The sequence below is a fragment of the Crocodylus siamensis genome, chromosome 1 (genome assembly GCF_052110815.1).
Source record: "Crocodylus siamensis isolate JL-2025a chromosome 1, ASM5211081v1, whole genome shotgun sequence".
NCBI classification, from domain to species: Eukaryota; Metazoa; Chordata; order Crocodylia; family Crocodylidae; genus Crocodylus; species Crocodylus siamensis.
In genome coordinates this window covers 381,777,773-381,794,043 of record NC_143395.1, presented here as the reverse complement: position 1 = coordinate 381,794,043, position 16,271 = coordinate 381,777,773, and the positions used below count along the sequence as shown (strand labels likewise).

Here is a 16,271-nt window from a genome sequence, read left to right as displayed (position 1 = left end):
CAAGTTTGATGTTTAGCTGAGGATCTGTAGTCCATTCCTCCCCCTCTGACCCTTCAGTAAGTGCCATAGCGCATAGGAACTTGGCTTATACATGAATGTTATACCAAAACTTTGGAATTCCTAGTTACACTCTTTTAGTTTACTTTTAAGCATACTGAAGATTGTTGCTGTGCCTTGGGGGGCACTAAAAAGTGGAAAAGCCAAATGTTCACTGCTTTGAATGTTACTTCAAGACACCTTTCATTCTTTCTAATGTGCCGCTACTTTGTCTCTCAGCAGGTTCCCTATCTCTGTTCATGTTTAAACACAAACCTAAAATGTGGTGACTTTCAGATATTTAAACTTGGTTTACATTATGAAATCTTTGGTGACAACTTGGGTTCTACAGGTCAAACCATACTTGTGACTACTTTCAGGGCTCCCCTGGGGTAGCAGAATCTCTTCCTGTTACTGTCTACTTTGCTGAAAGAAGTTTTCTGTTGGCATCTGGCAAAAGAAATTTGTGAACACTTCCATGCATTATGTTGGCTACTGTGTCTCCTTCAGCAGCTGATGCCTTCTTTGGGTGCCCTTTCTGGTATTGGCACAACTGCAGTAATGGAGACTTTTGGAGGCAACAGAAGTGCGTGGATCTGAACACATTCCAGCTGCTTGCTGGTGGCAGCTGCTGTCTCTTGCCAGAAATTTCTGGCAGTAGAGTTGCTAAGTGTAGACAGGGCCTTAATATCAACATACCACTTGGGAAAATTAGTATGAATGCTGCAGTTTAATCTGCATTAACTTCTTCATCATCGTAGCTAAGATTTAATTTTGAGGAGAGAAATGCTATTGTGATAATGCCTATAAATAAAGCATTTAATTTCCCTCTAGTTCCTTTATTCAAAGTGCTTTCCAGCATTTAGAGAAGCGAAGCTGTTGGATTTTTTTTCTTGTCTGTTTCCCTCACATATTTGAATATTACAGTTTACTGTAAATCCTGATTTAGCTATCATGCTTATTAATATTTAATGTTTAATAATGAAATTGACTTTCACTGGTTATACAGTTAGAGGGGGGTTGTGCTGCTTAAGTCTCAGTTAATCATACAAAGCTAAGGTGTTCTTTTGCAGAAGTTCACAAATAACTGGATGAGGAAAATTAGAATAGCAAATTGTACAGAGAACTTTGAATGAATGTTGCTGAGACTAAATTACTTTGGCATTAATTTAATGGTTACTTTTCAAGGTGTTTTAATTCTAATACTGTTAATGGTATATTTGAAAGCAGAATGTAAAATAGACTGTTTGCCTTCTATTCATCACAATTTGTTTCTATTCTTTAAGAGAATATGCTCCATCAACAATTAAAAGCGTCATTTGTTGCTATAGAGTAGACACTTCAGAGGGAAATGAAAAATGAATTCTCTTTGGGTTTAAGACAGTGGAATCTTTTTCTCTTAGATAGATAGTTGCAAATGTATCACATGATTCTTTGTTTTAAGAAGCTACCTTAAACTACAGTCAATTAAAATGAATTCCAGTGGAACTTTTTAATGTAATTTAATGTGCATTTTTAGTTGAAGTAACCATGCATGTTATTGCTGCTTCTGAAGCTTCAGGTATAAATTTTCTCCCTCCTATCTTATTGCTTAACCAATTTCAAACTGATTAGATATTTTGAATAAATGAGGTCATGTAACATGGTGTCTGGGAGTCCCAATCAGAATTGGATATTCTTTTTTATATGTGTATGTATGAAGACAATCTATTCACAAGAAACTTCTCTTCAAAGGTTTGATTTTACCAATTGCTAAGGCAGGGGTTGTCAACCAGGGGTACTTGGGAAGGCCCCAGGGGGTACATGGCAGCGGTGCGGAGAAGTAGGGGCACTTCTGGTTTTGCCACTGGCACTCCTGGCTTTGTCACTGTGCAGGGTGCGCCCCCCCCCGCCTCCACCTTTCCCATGACCTCCTCAATCTCATCGACCAGATGAGAGACTCACTGCTTCTTGACCGGCTGCTGTTTGAAAACCCCTGTGCTAAGGAATTTCCTGAAGGTACTCAATATTTAGGTAGTTTTGGCTTTCAGTGTCTTGTATAGAAGTTGAAGATGCTTACCACCATCTGAAGTAGGTACTCCCTACAAGATGGACCATGAATGTTGGAGAACATCTTGGGGATTGGTGTTAAATTACACATCTTGGTGCTCCTTAAGCGTACAGTTTTCATCCTTCATGCGGGTTTTTTTTAAATTTATAAATGAAGAGCTATCTTAATTAAATCTTTAACAGGTTATTTTAATATTATTAGGCTTCTTGAGTAAGTTTTCCATTTTCCTTTGTGCCTTTGCATATTAACTTGTTTTTTGTTTTTTTTCTTTGCCCTTTTTCATTATAATTTCTTTCATTAGATGATATGCTTTAGAAATACTTTCCAGGTTATTTATGTCTCTACAAAATATTTTCAATATACTTTGTATTCTGCACTCAAATAGTTAAAGCAATCAAGAAAAAATGGAAGCACAGTTAATATAGTGTGCTAACTAGTATGCAAGTTGCTGCATTTTACTAGCATCTATGACCTTTATCTGCATTGTTACTTAATATTCTGAATATAGATGAAGATAATAGTACTGCCCATACTTAGTTTACCTGACATTTTGCATAAAAGATCCTGTTTCCAGATGGCTATCTACTCTGTGAGATGGTAATTTTCTTACTGAGATTACTTTTGTTTCTTACCTCTTTAATTTCATTGAGGTTTTCTTAAATTTTATGTGGAAGAAGAACAGAATTAATCTACCTTCCATGTACAAATTATTGTGTGCGCTTTTATCATGTCCCTACTTACACAAGTAGACTATCCTTGGCTTTTCAGTGTCTCTTGGTGTTCCCTTGCCACTAATTTTTGTAACTAATTTCTATGAGCTTCTGCTAACTTGTAAAATACTGTTTTTAAGATAAACACCCAATGTAGCATACAGCCTTTTTTAGTAAGACTGGCTAGGCACATTGGTTGGGCATGTAGTAAAGTGTTCTATACACTGAGATCTTGATAATAGTTTCATAGTTGGTAGGGTTGGAAGGCACCTGAGCAGATCATCAAGTCTGACCCCCTGCCATGGCAGGAAAGAATGCTGCGGTCAGATGACCCCCGCAAGATGTTCATCTAACCTCCTCTTAAAAACCTCCAGGGTAGGAACCTGCACCACCTCTCTTGGAAGTTGGTTCCAGATCCTAGCCCTGCTGACTGTGAAGTAGTGCCTCCTGATATCTAGCCTGAATCTACTCTGTCAACTTATGGCCGTGATTCCTTGTTACTCCTAGTAGTGCTCGGGGGAACAGGGACTCTCCCACTGCCTGCTGGTCTCCCTTGGCCAGTTTATAGGTGGCCACCAGATCTCCCCTCAGCCGTCTCTTGTGAAGGCTGAACAGGTTCAGGTCTCATAGCTTCTCCTCATAGGGCCTGCCCTGCTGCCCCCTGATCATGCGAGTGGCCCTCCTCTGGACCCTCTCCATGTTGTCCACATCCCTCCTGAAGTGCGGCACCCAGAACTGGACGCAGTACTCCAGCTGCAGCCTGACCAATGTCATATAGAGGGGGAGGATCACCTCCTTGGACCTGCTCATGATGCATGTGTGGATGCATGTGGACAAGGTGCAGTTAGTCTTCCTGACTGCATCCCTACATTGGTGGCCCATGTTCATCCTGGAGTCTGTAATGACTCCAAGATCCTTTTCTGCCTCTGTGCTGATGAGAAGGGAGTTCCCCAGCCTGTATGTATGCTGCTGGTTCTTTCTTCCTAGGTGCAGAATAATGTATTCTTTTAAACTATGATACTGTGAACACTAGGCTTTTAATATGAAATGCTGCAAACATATATCTTGTATTTAATGGGTCTGTTTAACAGGGAATAAAACCTCTCCCTGCCCCCTTCACCTCAGGGGGACATGCTGGCCAGCATCTGGCCAGGCCCCCACCTATGCCACTGGAGAGTTGAAGGTGGGTGGGGACCCTGACTGGGACGTAGCCCCTGTCATCGTGTTTTGGGGAATGCAAGCTTCTTCCCAATGGGGGCTGTGCTGTGGGTGGGAGCGGAGTGAGCAGACCTACATCGGGTGCGAGCAGCGGAGGTGGTGGCCCGGGCTGGCAGACCCCAGCTGTGGTCACCAGGTAGGAGAGGGGATGGAGGGGGAATCCTTGCCCCCTTTGCTTTCAGGGGCCATGCTCAACTGGTGTCTAGCCATGCTCCCACCCCACCTCTGGAGAAGCGAGGGGAAGCGAGGGCTGCTCTGCCCCAGCCAAGCAGATCCTTCCTGGGGTCCCTGGGGAGGGGAAAATAATCCCCTTTCCTCCCCTCCTTTGCCTTAGGGTGCTATGCTGAGCCCATGTCTGGCCAGGGCTGGGGTTTGGCCATGCTCCACCCCCAACTTTCCCCCTCCTCCATGTCAGTCGCATCTTGGCTGGAGTCCCTGCAGGCCAGGGTCAGGGTTTAAACTCCCAGCCCCCATCACACCCGAGCTCCCTGGGCCTGGCCATGCCCCCTCCCTGGCCTGCATTTCCAGAATCAAAAGTGAATGTCTGTTCACTTGCTTGCCAATCCAATCTATGTAGGTTAGACTAACCTCCCAAGATTGAATCAATTCAGGCTTGGGTTTTTTTAATGTCCTTACTTAGTCTAGATAGCATGGTACTCACTGAATCAAGATGCCAGGAGAACAAAATTAGCTGTTAATATGCAGTTAGTGGTTTTTTGGGTGAATTTATTTGCTCTTTATGAGAATGTGTTCAATGTAGCTTCCAAACTAATTAAAATAAATTTTAAAGTTGGTCCTTTTCATGTGACTTAAACTGACTCTACATTTTGTGCCATTATGATTCTACTCAACATGACTATTTGTCCAGTGACCATTCTTTCCTGTTAATTTGCAAAATGTCTCTGACACAGTGCCAGGTAACCCACATCCAAGCCAATACAGAAGGCACTTTGGCCCATATTTCAATACTCTTAATGCACCAAACCCCAAAACCTCTGGAAGCTTGTTGGGTTTTCTCTTCTTTTTTCATTATACTTTTTTAAAAGGTTGTGGTGATTTGTTGCTGTGATGGTGCAGAAATTTTTGCCTCACATTTAAATATCTTCACACTAATCATTTGAAAATTGAAAGGTAACAACTTCTTTCTTAAATAGCTATACCCCCAAGCAATTTTGTGGCTACTAATCCAAAACATGTTCTTGACACAGTAGGGACTTGGTGCTGTAGGCCTCTGAAGACCTAGGTTCTCAGAGGTCAAGGACAGAGGACTCAGCTCTGTGCCCCCGTGCCCCCTCCTTCCCCTGTTAGCTGCAGACACTAACAGTAAAAATAAATCTCCCAAGCTCCACTTTCAAATGTATCCCACTTATTAATGGTTAACAGTAGATTTTAGGTCTGTGGTCTGAAATTTTACAATGGGCACTTACCAGTCAAAATTGGTAAGCTGCTAGGAACTCATTTTCAGTATGAAATGAGTTTGAGGTTTAGAGGAAGGGCTAGGTAGGCTTCATAGATGTGGTTTTTGGGCTAGTCAGGGTGTTCATGATTTGTTTTAAAATATAGTGGAGAGTTACTGTGTTTCAGAGTAGTAAGATGTATTTGTAATTTTATCTTTCAACACAGCAGTCAGCAATATTTTTCTGCAGCAGGCTGGAATGGCACAGCTTACATGTGAGACAGACTGGTGCTAGGACCTGGTAACCACTATTGTTTCTCTCCCTGCCTATCTAAGGCACAACGCAGGCAACGCTCCTCACCATGCAGCATGGGCAAAGCCCTGGTTTGATGGGTTGGATTCATTGGCTCTCTGGGCCATAGGTTGTTGCTCTGATAAGTTGTTTGTTCCCTAAATTGTAGAAAAGGATGGTGATGAATTTAAATATAACTATACTATAAGTCATTGCATTTACAAGAACTTAAGCATTCTTTATGTAATGACAACTGTTACTTTACTGTTAGTTTATCAGCTCAAGTGTTGCTCGTTTGTATAGCCTAGCACTTGTTTTTAAGGTAACTGTCAATTAAAAACTATCAGACAATAAAAAAGAATGCAAGGTGCAGAGACTGAATTGACTAGACACTGTTATCTGAATAGTGCTGAAAAGTTCACTATTATTTCACAGTGCATTTTTTAAAAAAACTTCTTTTCTTCTTTCACAGGAAAGATGATAAAGATTATGCTTTAAAACAAATAGAAGGTACTGGAATTTCTATGTCTGCATGCAGAGAAATAGCAGTAAGTAATATTAGAACTTTTTACTAGCAGTAAGATTTTATTAACTGATTGGATGAATGCATCTGAGTTCGTATGAGTTATCTGCTTTTCTGAATCTGGAAAGTAATGTTTACATTCTGAGATTTAAAGTAGCCCCATGCCCTTAAAGACTTAAACTTGGTAACTTCTTGCTTAAAAACAACTTGTTTTTCTTCAGTTCAATGGTATGATTTCATGCATTATTTTTAAACCTGTGATTTAAATAGCTGAGTTTAATGTTGGCATGTATTGTTTTTTAATTTTTCCCCAAAAAATTATTGGTTGGTAAAGGTTAAATATTTTGAGCTGTCTTTGTTAACTGAAGAGAGAGAGCGAGCAGCGTCCACTTACCAGAGGCACATCAACATACAACTTTCTCTATGTTCATATATGTATTAGTGATATTGTTTAACATGCATTTACTCAGATTAATTTTTGCATCTTTATTATGTTAGCAAATGATGATTCTTTTTTTACAGAATGGTTATTAAGTTTTTACCTTTGTGTCAAGCTCTGTTTGGATAGGAAATTAATTTTGGTTAAGTGTACAAAATGTTAAATAAAAAAACTTAAATACAGCATGTGCTGGATATAAAAGAAAAATAAATGTTTCCAAACATGCTTTGCTTTTAAGAATGACTTATTAAAAAGGGACTATTTGTATTAAGTGAATTTGATTACTTGGTTTTGGTTGCACTGCTCTGATACATGGGTGAGATCTCGCTTTATATACATCTAGCTTTCATTGATTGGAAGAGGAAAACAAACCTCTGTCTTTAAACTTCCAATTGGTTTCTTAACTTCGAGCAAACTAATCATTGAAGCAGTTTGGTCTGACTTCCTTTAAAATAATTGCATCAGTTTTTTGTACTGCTTTAGATTCATTTAAAGTAAATATTTTATAATATAATAAACTCAGGTCTTAAAGTAACTTAGCTGTTGTAAATTTAATATCACAGAGATACTTTTTGTTTTATAAAAATAAACCTATTTTTATAAACCCCAATATATTTGTGATTAAATATTAATCGGTATCTGAAATAAAAATGTTGATATTTTTCTCTGTATTAAAATAAGAAACACCTTAAATCATTGTTAACCTTATCACACAAATTATTGGCAGCTATCTAGTAACTTTTTGTTTGGGATATAATCTTTTACTGTTTATTTTCTTCTTTTCCTTTTTCCCCACTTCAAAAGTGTATTCTCTGAAATGTAATGTGCAGCTATCCCATTACGAGGGGAAATTTTAAAACAAGCAGTCTCCAAAGTGTGTTGGCAGATACCAAAGACAATGGAATGAATGTATTTGATTCAATGTACTTCTGATTGCCTTTTACATATTGTGTCTTTATGGAGTGTTTTTCCTAATACTTTGTATAAAGAAGTCAGCTCCATTGACTCTGTTTTTAAAATGCTATGTTTCAGTACTTTCCAGCTTCTGGAAAGTATCTATTCATTATGTAGACTATTGAAAATGATCATTCTTATATCTGTCAGCTCGCTAGTTACAGTTTGTGATAATAAAATACTTCTAATGATTTCATTGCACAAATTTGATTTAACAGTGCTCTTACATATATTGTTTTCTTTTTTTGGTTAAAATGTCAGTTACTGCTACCCACAGCATAAACTCAAAAATGCTTTGTTCAAGGTCATGTTTATGCGCTTTTATTACCAATATGGCTGCTTAATGGTCAGAAACATACTGTTTTTTTCAGATAATATGCAATTACATTAGAATTAATAGCAAAAATGTGTTAAAATATTGCTTAATTTTTTTTAAATACCGATTTGTGGTAACAAATAAAAAGTATGTTAGATTAGAGTGAACACTTTATGAAGTGACTAGCTTTTTTTTTTTTTTTGAGTTCTTAGCTAGATACCTGAAAGGGGCTGATGTCCAAAGAGTGAGTGATCAACTCTTGAATTTAGTACTCAAACAGTAAATTCCCCCCCAGAGCACTAATTGTTTCTGAAAATCTTGCTGTTAATGTGTAAACCTCTTGGGTGTGTCCCTTTTTTTATTTTCTGAGTCTGTGGCTATAATAAGTCTTCCCCAGAATCAAGTGGAGATGTGAAACCTATTGAAAAGAGAGAGTTTCTTAAAGATGCTCAGTTTTCTAATAAAAAATGGTATCTTAATGAGAGACTTGGCAGTAAATAACATCTTTATGTCTGTAGTGACTTTCAAGAAGAATAGGTAAGGGAGGATCCTAGAACATAAGGACTGCCATCTATTGGATCAGACCATAGGTCCATTTTGCCCAGTATCCTGTGTCTTACAGTGGCAGAAAGCATGCTGAAAGGGATAGTGAGGAGTTTTTTCCACTGTTCACCCCTTACTTACAGCCTCCAGCATTTAATGTCTAGGAAATTCTGATTAAGAGTCTGTATCCTTAATACCCATGCTCAGTAGCTACTGATGCACCTTTCCTTCAAGTATTTGTCCAATCCCCTTTTGAATCTGGCTAAATTGTCAGCTTCCATGATTTTGTGGCAGTGAATTTCACACTTTAGTTAATGTGTTGTGTGAAAAAGAACTTCCTTCTGTTAGGTTTTTTCCCAGTTTAAAATAACTTTCCATGATGATGGAAACTTATGTTTGTATTCTGAACTGTTGTGCACCTAGCCACTGCCAGTAGGTAAGGTTTCCAAATATTACACATTTTTAAGATTGTTGTCAGTTGCTTGTAAATTTGATGAACTGTAACCACCTCAGCTAAAACTTTTCATGCAGAGTATTAGCCTCAGGCTGAATTTTTTGAAAGATTCATCTAAAATACTCCAGCCAGTTCAGAGAGAAAGGGGGAAAGTAACTTGCATCTGTTAAAGCAATTCTTTCAACAGCTTCATTGTGTTCTAGTGAATCCATGAATCGGAGTGGGCAGTTAGCTTGGGAGGATTTTACGTGGTGTCAGGACTTTACTTTCTACTGTGCCATTGAGGTTACCCTCTGAATGTTTGCGGCTGCTTAGTAAAGATTTTAGAGTTTGGCTGCCAAATTTTCCATCTATGTTCAGTATGCTCTATCCTAGGGATGAACAGGACTTTGTGCAAGTATTCTTCACTGCTAGGGACTAATAGAGTGCTAGATGTGGGAGCTGTAGGTTACAGGGAGGCTATGCTTTATCTCTGCTCCATGCTTCAAGGACCCGGTGACTAGAAAAAGGCAGAAATACTGGAATACAGAGGTGAGAAAAAGTACATGCGTAAGGAAGGGGTTGGAAGAAGGGACAACAGAATGAGGTGTTCCAGAGCAGTAGAAAAGGCACACAATAGGATCCAGGAGTCTGGGGACAAATGGGAATCAGACATGCTAGGAATACAAAGGCAGAAGGATCTGTAACTGTGGTTCTCAAACTTGGGGTGCCACCAGATTTTTTTGAAGTGTGCTGGGAGTTGAGATGAGTAGGTAAATTAAGCAGATAAGCACAGGCTCAGACTTGCTTCTGCCTGCGTGATTCCCCACCCCCACTGTCCAGCCTCTCTTCAAGGAGGTAAGCACTGCAATTAGTTTTTCAAATTGTGTGCCATCGAGTTCACAAAAAACATGGAAGTGTTCCTGTAGTTCGGTGAGGGTTGTCTGTGGTCCAAAAAGGTTGAGAACCAATGATCTAGAACCACCAGAGCAGGGCTGGGCAATTATTTGAGCTGGAGGTCCACTTAGGGAGTTCTGGTGAATTGTGGGCTGGGTCAGCATTTCCACCCCCTGACCTCCTTCCCACCACCATGCTGGGTCTAGTCAGAATATCCCACCTTCCAGCCCACAACAGTTCACCACAACTCGCTAAGTGGCTCTTACCTGGGTCCCAGCCCTTTGCTGTCACTGCCTAGCAATTCCCAGCTCTGGGGTCTCCATTGAGACTAGCCTGGGACCCCTGCGTGCAGGGCACACTTGGCTGGGTGCATGGGATGGGTGGGCAGAAAGTGGCATTTGGGATCAGGATGAGCAGGTAGGGCTAGGGCCAGGATTGCAGGGTGGTAACAGCATGGAGCCTGGAGCAGAGATGTGATCCGCTTCTGGCACGGCCCTGCTCACAGAACTGGCACCCATTACAGGGACATGAAGGCAAAGCAGATCATGGCTCTACCCCAGACCCCAGCCCCGCACTGTCACCACCTTGTAATTCTGGCCCTGGCTCCAGCCCCACCTACCTGCCCATACTGCTCCAAGATGTCACTCTGCCTGCCTGTGGCTCCATTCCACCCAAACTGGACATGCCCTGTCTGCTTGAGTCCCCAGGCTGTTCTCCATGTAGACCCTGCCCACCCACTCCATCTGGCACCCCTGGCAATGGTGCAAGGTGGACAGGCTGGAGTGCCTGGGCAGTGGGGCAGGGTCCGGCAGCAGCATAACACTGGCAGTGAAAGCTGAAAGGACCTGCTGCTGCTGGGGCACCATGCCACACCTTGGTTAGGTGGAGCCAAGGGACCTACCACTGGCTGGATAAAATCTGTTGGTAACCCAGATCTGGCCTATGAGCCATATTTTGCCCACCCCTGTGTGAGTGCTCTCCTGTACAGAACTTTTCGTTTAACCCAGATATACCCAGTCTTCTCATATCTGTCCGTCAATAGCTGTGAAAATATATCTATCCTCTCCTTCCTCTGTGACTGGTCCGTACAGAGTAACAACCTACTACAGCTACTAGTAACTCAGTAGATCTGTTGGACAGCTCTGCATTAGGTCATGTGGCAAACACGTTCATAGATTATTCTAAAGGATTGGGTTGGGGTGTCAATATGGTTTACGCATTGTTGAATTTCTGTTTTAAGGTTCTCAGATGATCAGAAAATTGTCTCTAGAACAACGTGGTAAAAGAATCCAGTTTTCGAAGGCAGCATTCAGCTGCCTTACCCATGAAACAGTTACCCGTTTCATTTGTTTTACACCTTCCAGCTTCTATAACAATGGAGGGCACGAATCAGTCATCAGCTGCCTTACACTGATTCATTCTCAGAGCACCAACCATCTTGTGCTCTAAATGAGGCAATAGTCCAATAGGGAAAACTAGTATGTGATCATGTAATTAAAGATTGCATTATAATGCATATGCACAAGGGGGGCTGAATTAAGGTTTCCTTAGCAACCTTAATACTAGTATTAACTTTGGTATACTTGATTTCATAATGTTAATATCCTTTGTTATGCTTTCTTAAATATAACATTACAGACTTTTTTTTTGAAAGCTGCATTGTTTCCATCCTTTTAAAACTAGTAGTAGTTTTAAAAAATGGTAAATGTGTGTGTGTAAACACAGAACAAATATAGAATTAGAGAGGGTATATTGTATATAGTGAGGCTAGAGTTGGAATTGCTGGTTTCCCTCCATCTTGTCTATTTACATTGTTCTTATTAATTTTGTTTGCACGTATATGAAGAAAGAAATGCCAGCAGACTAACACTAATCAGTAATACTATGCTGTAAGTTGCCATCTGTGTACATCTAATTAAAAAAGAAGCCTTTGGTATAATTATACTGAATTTTCAGGGTAGGATTAATAACTGCCAGCCTTAATTAAAAATAGCTTTTTCTAGAGAACCTTATTAGATGCGTTTATGGGCACTGCAGTATTTGGAGGAAATAGGAAGATGTGAATTGCATGTGTCATTCATTTCCTTTTGAAAACTTATTTTCTTGGTAGTTCAGATGTTTTGTATTTTGGCCATCTGGATAGCTTTTCACCTGGAAAGAATAAGTCTTGAAATTTTGTTTGTTTGTTTTTTAATTGAATTGTCAAAACCAGAGAAATGCTAGAATGACATCTCCTTGTGTATTGGACACTAAATTTCAGTTTCAGGTGAGTTATCTTAATAATATTTTAATGCTTTCAGCATACCCTTCAAGTAGCTCTATTAGACCCATATAACTGAGCTAAGCTCCGAATTACTGTGGGCCTCTGGATACAGGGTAGGGCTGTGAACTTGACTTCTGAGTTAAAATGTGACTTGAGTCACTTCTTGCAGGAGCCCAACTCGTTTTACCTTTTACAAGCTTAATCGTGAGCATTTTTTGCATTTTATTACTTCCTACTAGAATTTTAGGATCTTGACTAAACAGATTTTGTTGCAAATAAGCCAATTTACTCTCATTTTGATATGGTACACTCAGTGCTCACTATGTGACATTAATTCTGTTATTTGAAATAATCATCTTAATAAAAATACAGTGTTGGTGTTATGCTATGTCCATATTTTTTTTTTTTGTCTTCTACCCCAATTCTGTAACATGGTAAATACATGTAAAACCCTCTTTCACTGAATTGTGGCTGAACTGGTCTGTTGCAACCTGTTTGCATATTGTTCTTTGTAATTATTTAGGAATATACAGGACTCTCTGATTCTAATTCTCTTTTTGTTGAGCTTTATTTAATCTTTAATGTGGGTGAGAAGTAAGGGGACAAACAAAACTAAAGAAAAATCCTGGTTTGCTTTAACTTTTGAATTTACAAACCAATTTCTAATAATACAGTTTATCTTAAGATGGGAAAACTATTATAGGTGTATAAAAGAACAGGACTTCTCATCAGCTGTATGAACCAGCCATACAACAAATTGGAAGACAGTTGCAGAGGGAGTGAGTGACTAGCCTAGATGGTGTAAATCTGCTCAAAACTAGGACACACCAGTGCTGCCCCCTCTCCACTCTCCCCCTTACTGACCATAATTGAAGAAAACTCTTCCACTTCTTTTAGAGGATGTTTTTGCAGAAAACTGTAGTAGGTGACACTTCAAAGTGCTTAGAGTAAAGGAATTGTCAAGACAATGTATTGGTGGGGGGATGAGTGTAGACTAGTGCCATCCCATCAGTTGATCTTGCTTTGAAATTCATTATGTTGTCAGCATGTTTTCAGGCAAGTTCTTCTGAAAAACCCCTATGTGAAGAAGTAAAATTAATGAGATGACCCTCTAATGGTCTTGGCTTTGAAACAGGTGTAACAAAATAATATTGTTACCAGGAGCATCCACAATGTGCAACACATTGTCCAAGCACACATCACAGTTCCTGCCTCCTGTTCCCATTAGGAGACTTTTTGTTGTTTGCTTTTCACTTTGTTGCCTAACCCGTTTCCATTTGCTCTTACCAGCAAATGGTTCTGGCATGAGATGGTCTTTTGTCTTTTTATTTCCTATGTAATATTTTCGTGATGCTTTTTTTATATTACTGTCCTTTTTATTATGTTAAATTTCTTTTGGCAACATACATGCATAATAACTACTACAGGGTTTATCATGGGGGAGGGGGCCCTCAATCTACATAATTCCTGTTCTGTAAATATATATAGTCTGTCCATGGTCTAGTCTGATCATCCAAAGAATGCTACGTAGGTGAAGCACAGCATCATAAAACCACCAAAAAGACACATACCTACCTATCCAAGTATAATTTGTCTGTAACATTTTCAAATATTGGTGCTTATCTTAGGCAGGTGAGGAATAGTTTGCTGTTAGGAAATGTAGTGTACATTTCTGCTTTTCAGTGAAACAGATCTTTGATTTAGCTTGGGTTTTTGGATGGTCCTGATTTCTGCGTTTGGGCAGAAATATGTGTGAGAGAGTTTTGTTCTTCACCTAGCTCTTTTATTGATAGATAGGTTGGGTTAGTCTTTATTTATCTGGAGTAAGACTGTCTACAGGCAGTTACTGCAAGGTAGCTGATGTACTGTAAATCCCTGCCTTCAGTTTCCAGCATATTAATTTTATGTGCCTCTGCTCAAAGCTACAAGCTAAACCAGCTCCTGAGACCACCCTAATCTGCATAGGGTTTACAACAGAAACATAGGAAAGCCATAGATAGCTGAGATCTCCCTTCTTTCCCACTCCACTGTAACACTCTTGTCAGTTGATGTTAGTAGCTGAGCTGGGGAGAGGAGCCGGCATTCTTCTACACTTGGGTGCCTGCTCTGCCCACCTTTGGAGTCCATGGTTACCAAGCAAGGGAGTTACTATTAAAGCACTTTCTGCTCACACAAATATCTTCTGGGATTACAGAGGATGTAGTTGAAGGCAGCTGGTCTACTAGGCCTCAACCTGAAGGCAGTCCCATTGCAGTGGGCTGATACAAATGCTTAAGTTTTTAAGAAAAGCAGGGTTTGGATCATTCCCATTGTGCAACCAAATTTACAATGTCATGCTCAAAGGCCACAAACAATGGTTTAGATTACTGGAAGCCAGCCTTTATGACCGGCATGCCATAAGGTAAGCCCCATACTCTCCCCAAGCACCACACTGATCCCTTTGCCCTGCCTGATCAGTTGCTCTGTGTTCTGATCCCTGCTTTGTCTGCTGTAGTGTTCTCTGCTCCCTCCCCAGTCTGCTGCATGCTACAGACAGGCTTGGGAAAGAAGTTACAAATAAACCAGTTTGAGTGATCAGAAACTGGTTTAAATCTGTAACAGGTCAGAAGTTCAGTGCACATAAACCAGTTTCAAAATGACTGAAACTGGTTTAAGATGCACCTGGTTGAATGTAGTATCAGACTTCACTGATTTAGGTCAAACCAGCTTATGAAATTTCTGTCCCAGACCCCATCCATGTTTAAGTTAAATCACAGTCCCCCAGCATACTTTGCAGCCCTGGGCTGGGCTGGACTGGACTGTGCTGTGCTGTCTGCTCCAGAGAGCAGGGCTTTTCCCACCCCTCTGTTCCCTAGCCAGAGCAGTGAGGGCTGGTGATGGGGTTAGGGGGGAAACCTGGCTGGGGCTGCAGCTGGGTCTGCCTGGGTGGGGAGAGGGGGAACTGCTCCTGCCAAACTTTTCCCTGCTGAAGCAGAGGGGGTGGGGAACATGGGCTGGCAGGCTCAGGTGGTGGTGAGGGAAGAGGTTTTAAATCCCCCTCTCCCACTGGCATGAGCCCCTAAGATCTGTTTAGCAGCGGCAGCAGCCCCTGCCAGGCTACTCGCTGTTCACCACTGGAGCGGAGGGGGTAGGGTGGGTGGACAGGAAGCCTGGGAGGGACTTCCCTTCCCCCAAACCCAAGCAGGGACTGGGGCCAGGGAGGGGGTTTAAGCATTGGCTCTGAGGTACAGGGGGAGGGCAGCATCCTGAGAGGGACTGCCTTTCTTGCACCTTACCCCCCCCCCCCGACAAACCTGACTAGTGGGATTTGCTTGTGGGGGCAGTCCTACCCAGGCTTTCCCAGCCCCTGGCCAGTAGGGGGTTGCTTAGGAGGGCAGCCCCAGATCCTGGCCCCTCTGCTCCAGCAGCAAGCATGGAATAGTTTGGGAGGGGCTGCCCTCTTCTTCCCCTTAAGTGGGGAGCAGTGCATAAGCCTGGCAGGTGCTACTCCCTTCCCCCCCAGGCAGACCCAGGCTGTGGTCTCATGTGGGCTGTGGTGGGGGGGTTTAAAGTGCCCTTCCCCCTGGTCTCAGCATGCTAGCCCTGGGCTGGGGCCTGGCCATACCCCCTCTGATGGAGCAAGGTGCTTCAGCCCCTTCCCTTTGGCAGTGACTGGGAGGTGTTCTCTAGCACCCTCCAGCTTCTGGTCTCAGCGAGTGCAAGCATGTGGCTGAATTTTGTGAATCAAAAGTGAATGTCGGTTCACTTGCTTCTCAGTTTAATCTCTGCAGTTTAGACTAACCTACAGATGAGGTTTCACTAATCCCTTGCACACTGGCATTAATACTTTCCTGTTTTTACTGGAAGTACTTTACTTGATTCCATTTCTCTCCTGTCATAATACATCATGTTTGTGCCTCAGTAGATTACAGGATGATTAATCAGCTCTGTTCTTTCCAGACTCTGCTCAGTTTGCTCCCCTTTCTGTAACACAAACTACTTGCCTTCATTTTCAAGGTCTTCTCCCCTAGCACACCTATCATTTCTCATTCAGTATGCAGTGGCTGACTCTTAGTTCTCATTGGCCTATGATGTTAGACTCCCTCCTGCACCTTCCACTCATGAAGTTGTCAAATGAAAACCTTTGTGCTTTCTCCAAAGCTGCCTCACACTTGGGAGGAGCTGCCAACAAACACCTAGGACAGATGATTAAATTTTTCCT

The 16,271-nt window shown here is 41.4% G+C and overlaps 1 protein-coding gene across 9 annotated transcripts in view; it reads left to right on the top strand.

Annotated features, from left to right (window-relative positions):
• The window catches only part of CDK8 (cyclin dependent kinase 8), a 135,278-nt gene that overhangs the window by 60,691 nt on the left and 58,316 nt on the right, over nucleotides 1-16,271 (top strand). For 5 of the 9 annotated variants that reach the window (XM_090028556.1, XM_090028526.1, XM_090028517.1 and 2 more), the window contains one exon: nucleotides 6,175-6,250. The exons of 3 other annotated variants lie outside the window; for them this stretch is intronic. In XM_090028556.1, the coding sequence (XP_089884682.1) occupies nucleotides 6,227-6,250 (24 nt within the window). In that variant the 5' untranslated portion in view covers nucleotides 6,175-6,226. Of the gene's footprint in view, nucleotides 1-6,174; nucleotides 6,251-16,271 lie in introns of those variants that run through there. One more of the 9 variants, XM_090028570.1, reaches the window with a different exon arrangement.